General features: G+C 57.4%; 1 protein-coding gene across 1 annotated transcript; it reads left to right on the plus strand.

The window, feature by feature from the left end:
* The first annotated feature begins 1,189 nt into the window (after window positions 1-1,189).
* Window positions 1,190-3,677, plus strand: LOC122546491 (collagen alpha-1(V) chain-like). The gene is made up of 2 exons (XM_043685190.1): window positions 1,190-2,477; window positions 2,759-3,677. Exons 1-2 carry the CDS (start codon window positions 1,921-1,923, stop codon window positions 3,237-3,239), a joined length of 1,038 nt encoding a protein of 345 aa, XP_043541125.1. The 5' UTR covers window positions 1,190-1,920; the 3' UTR covers window positions 3,240-3,677.
* The last annotated feature ends 244 nt before the right edge of the window (window positions 3,678-3,921 follow it).

Genomic DNA, 3,921 nt, shown 5'->3' on the forward strand with positions numbered 1-3,921 from the left:
TCTCTCTCTCTGTGCACCCCCCACTCCCCTCACTAACTCTCTCTCTCTCTCTGTGCCCCCCTACCCCGGAGCAGTGTTGGCAGCGCAGCAGGTTCTCTCCCTGGAGCAGAGCGAGCTGTACGGGAGGATCACCATCCGGCCAGGCCCGAACTTCGAGACGGGCTGGTGAGGCTGGTCGCCCCGGTAATGGGAGGATGGAGGGGTTTGGTGGGGAGAAGCAGAGGCAGAGGACATTCGGCCCTTCTGAGACAGCCTGGTCCCTGTAGCCTCCCAGCAGTTGGACAGGCGATCTCGAGCGAGACCTGGCCCGGGTGGGGGCGTGGGCAGGAATCCGAGGGAGCTCTCCCTTCCCAGGGAAGGAGACGGCGCATGGAACAGGCTATTCAGCCCATCCTGAAGCCCCTACCTCCCCTCAGCTCTCTTCTGCCCCTCCTCTGGTCCTTACCTTCCTCCATACCTTCCAAACGTTACGATCGTATGGAGGGGGAGATGGTCCAGTGCTGTCTGTTGCTCGAGGGTATCAGCACGGCTGGGGCCAAATGGCCTTCGCCTGCTCCTCCTCCTCCTGCACACCTATCCCCTCCCTCCATCCCCAGCCTGCTCCTCTCCCTCTCTCTGCACCCCAGAATGTTCCTGTGGTATTCGACTGGGGACTCCACACCTCCCTCCCCCCACCCCAACACTGTGATTAAGTGGGAGCAAAAGAGGCCACTCAGCCCCTCTATTCTGCCCCGCGCCCCCACCCAGGAGAATGGGGTTGGGGAACCCGTTGGCCGCCGTTCAAGGGGCAGGAGCGGACCCGAAGGGTCGAATGTCCTCGTCTTTCCCCGCTCCCGTGTCTCGCTGCAAGCGATGTCAAAGAAAAGAACCGCAGAGGCCGGAATCCCAAGTCGACGTAGCGAGGAGTTGGTGCCAGTGTTGGACTGGGGTGGACACAGTTACAAATCACACACCAGGTTATAGTCCAACAGGTTTAATTGGAAGCACTAGCTTTCGGAGCGACGCTCCTTCATCAGGTGGTTGCGGAGAATAAGATCGTAAGACACAGAGTTTATAGCAAAAGTTTACAGCGTGATGTAACTGGGATTATATATTGAAAAAGACCTGGATTGTTTGTTAGGTCTCTCATCTTTTAGAATGGCCTTGTTAGTTTCTCTTCTTTCAAACGTAAATCGCAAAACTTCATTTTTAAAAGTTAGATTCTCGAGTGCACTTTAACAATTGGTGTCATGGCCCAGATAAGGTATTGAAGGTGCTAGCTGCCCTGTGCGCGGCTGTCTGTTGGACTCTAACCTAGTGCGGTGTGATTTTTAACTCAGTCCCAGGAGGTAGAGAGATGCCTGGCTTGCTGTGTTCTTCCGACCTCCCTGCCGCCCCCCCTCCCGGATCTTGCCGTCTCCAAACAAGAGGCTGCCTCATTTGATTGTGGTCTCTTTCATCACCCCCTCCTCTCCCCTCGACTCCCTCCTCGACGGGAACCCTCTCTCTAACCTCAGCCTTGAATATGTTTCGTGAGACAGCCCCCTCCCTCCCTCACTCTCCTTGTAAGGGAATTCCTCCTCCTCTCCCTCTGCAACGGGAGAGACCCCCCTCCCCTTTCATTGTTAAACTGACTCGCCATACCCCAGGAGGGGGCAGGAAAATGCCAAAAAGCATCATCTGGGGGGAGGAAATTTGCCCTTGTCCCTGTCGTATTTTTAAACAGTGTTATCCCGCAGCTCTGCGTCTCCGCCACCACCAACCCCTTCCACGAGGGGGAACAGTCATCCCCACCCTCTCAAGCTATGACTGTCTACATCAGGCCACTTCTCAACTCTCCTGAACCCCAAGGAGCACAGGTTTCATCTGCTCGGCCCCTCCTCTTCAGAAAAAAAACTCCCTCTGTCCGAAAAGAGTGAACACTGTCCCACCCAGTCCCCAATGGGAATCAGGGAACACTGTCCCACCCAGTCCCCAATGGGAAACAGGGAACACTATCCTACCCAGTCCCCAATGGGGAATCAGGGAACGCTGTCCCACCCAGTCCCCAATGGGAAACAGGGAACACTGTCCCACCCAGTCCCCAAAGGGAATCAGGGAACGCTGTCCCACCCAGTCCCCAATGGGAATCAGGGAAAGCTGTCCCACACAGTCCCCAATGGGGAATCAGGGAACGCTGTCCCACCTAGTCCCCAATGGGAATTAGGGAACGCTGTCCCACCCAGTCCCCAATGGGGAATCAGGGAACGCTGTCCCACCCAGTCCCCAATGGGAAACAGGGAACACTATCCTACCCAGTCCCCAATGGGGAATCAGGGAACGCTGTCCCACCCAGTCCCCAATGGGAAACAGGGAACGCTGTCCCACCCAGTCCCCAATGGGAATCAGGGAAAGCTGTCCCACACAGTCCCCAATGGGGAATCAGGGAACGCTGTCCCACCTAGTCCCCAATGGGAATCAGGGAACGCTGTCCCACCCAGTCCCCAATGGGGAATCAGGGAACGCTGTCCCACCCAGTCAGGGAACGCTGTCCCACCCAGTCCCCAATGGGGAATCAGGGAACGCTGTCCCACCCAGTCTCCAATGGGGAATCAGGGAACGCTGTCCCACCCAGTCCACAATGGGAATCAGGGAACGCTGTCCCACCCAGTCCCCAATGGGGAAACAGGGAACACTCTCCCACCCAGTGCCCAAAGGGGAAACAGTGAACACTGTCCCACCCAGTTCCCAATGGGGAATCAGGGAATACTGTCCCACCCAGTCCCCAATGGGGAATCAGGGAACCCTGTCCCACCCAGTCCCCAATGGGGAATCAGGGAACGCTGTCCCACCCAGTCCCCAATGGGGAATCAGGGAACACTGTCCCACCCATTCCCCAATGGGGAATCAGGGAACACTGTCCCACCCATTCCCCAATGGGAATCAGTGAACACTGTCCCACCCAGTCCCCAATGGGGAATCAGGGAACACTGTCCCACCCAGTCCCCAATGGGGAATCAGGGAACACTGTCCCACCCAGTCCCCAATGGGGAATCAGGGAACACTGTCCCACCCATTCCCCAATGGGGAATCAGGGAACACTGTCCCACCCATTCCCCAATGGGGAAACAGGGAACATTCTTCCACCCAGTGCCCAATGGGGAATCAGGGAACGCTGTCCCCCCCAGTCCCCAATGGGGAATCAGGGAACACTGTCCCACCCATTCCCAATGGGGAATCAGGGAACGCTGTCCCACCCAGTCCCCAATGGGAAACCGTGAACACTGCTCCACTGCGGGGGAAAGGAGAGGTGTGGGTTGAGTTGATCTTCCCCGTGGTCCCACTGCACTCCTCCCAAGTTGGGCGGAAGCGAACGACTCTTTCTCGCTCTCTCTGAAATGGGGCGACAGGCCAGGGAAGGGGCTCTCCCGTTCTGCTAAGTCGGTGGCGGTTTTGGGTGAACGCGACGCCCCCTTCCTCCGGCTGCCTGTACTGCAGCGCCATTCCCTCCCATCCGTTCGCTGGGCGTCCCCCTCCCATGTTACTTTGGGGCGCTCAGAGGAAAGGTATTGTGGGTAGGGAGGGAGGTTCTGTTAGCTCAGTCAGTTACGCCACACTCTCCTGGGACCGGTTCTCACAATCAGCTGAGGTCACCTCCTCAGCCTCTTCATCCCCCCACCTCCCCATTGCCTGAGGTGTGGTGACCCGTGGGAACCATGAACCTGCCCTCCAAGATCTCTGTTCAGCGACACTCCCCAGGACATCAACATGTTTTAAGTCCTGCCCTGATTTGCCTCTCCAAAATAGAGAGATAGAGAGAGCCAGCAGTCTGTCTCTCTCCCCCCCGTCCCTCAGCACCAAGCAGTCCCATGATCCTCTGGGACTGTGGCCATCTTGACATTGAGCTCTTGCATGGGCGACTTTCTTTATTCACTCGCGGGATGTGGAGGTCGCCGGCTGGGG

This window comes from Chiloscyllium plagiosum, unplaced genomic scaffold (assembly GCF_004010195.1).
Source record: "Chiloscyllium plagiosum isolate BGI_BamShark_2017 unplaced genomic scaffold, ASM401019v2 scaf_53248, whole genome shotgun sequence".
Lineage (NCBI taxonomy): Eukaryota > Metazoa > Chordata > Chondrichthyes > Orectolobiformes > Hemiscylliidae > Chiloscyllium > Chiloscyllium plagiosum.

Excerpts from the sequence above, each read along its gene's own strand:
- LOC122546491 (XM_043685190.1), top strand. The coding sequence starts at position 1,921 with ATGGGAATCAGGGAACACTGTCCCACCCAGTCCCCAATGGGAAACAGG. Across the intron at positions 2,478-2,758 it reads AGTCCCCAATGGGGAATCAG|GGAACCCTGTCCCACCCAGT; the intron begins GGAACGCTGTCC and ends ATGGGGAATCAG.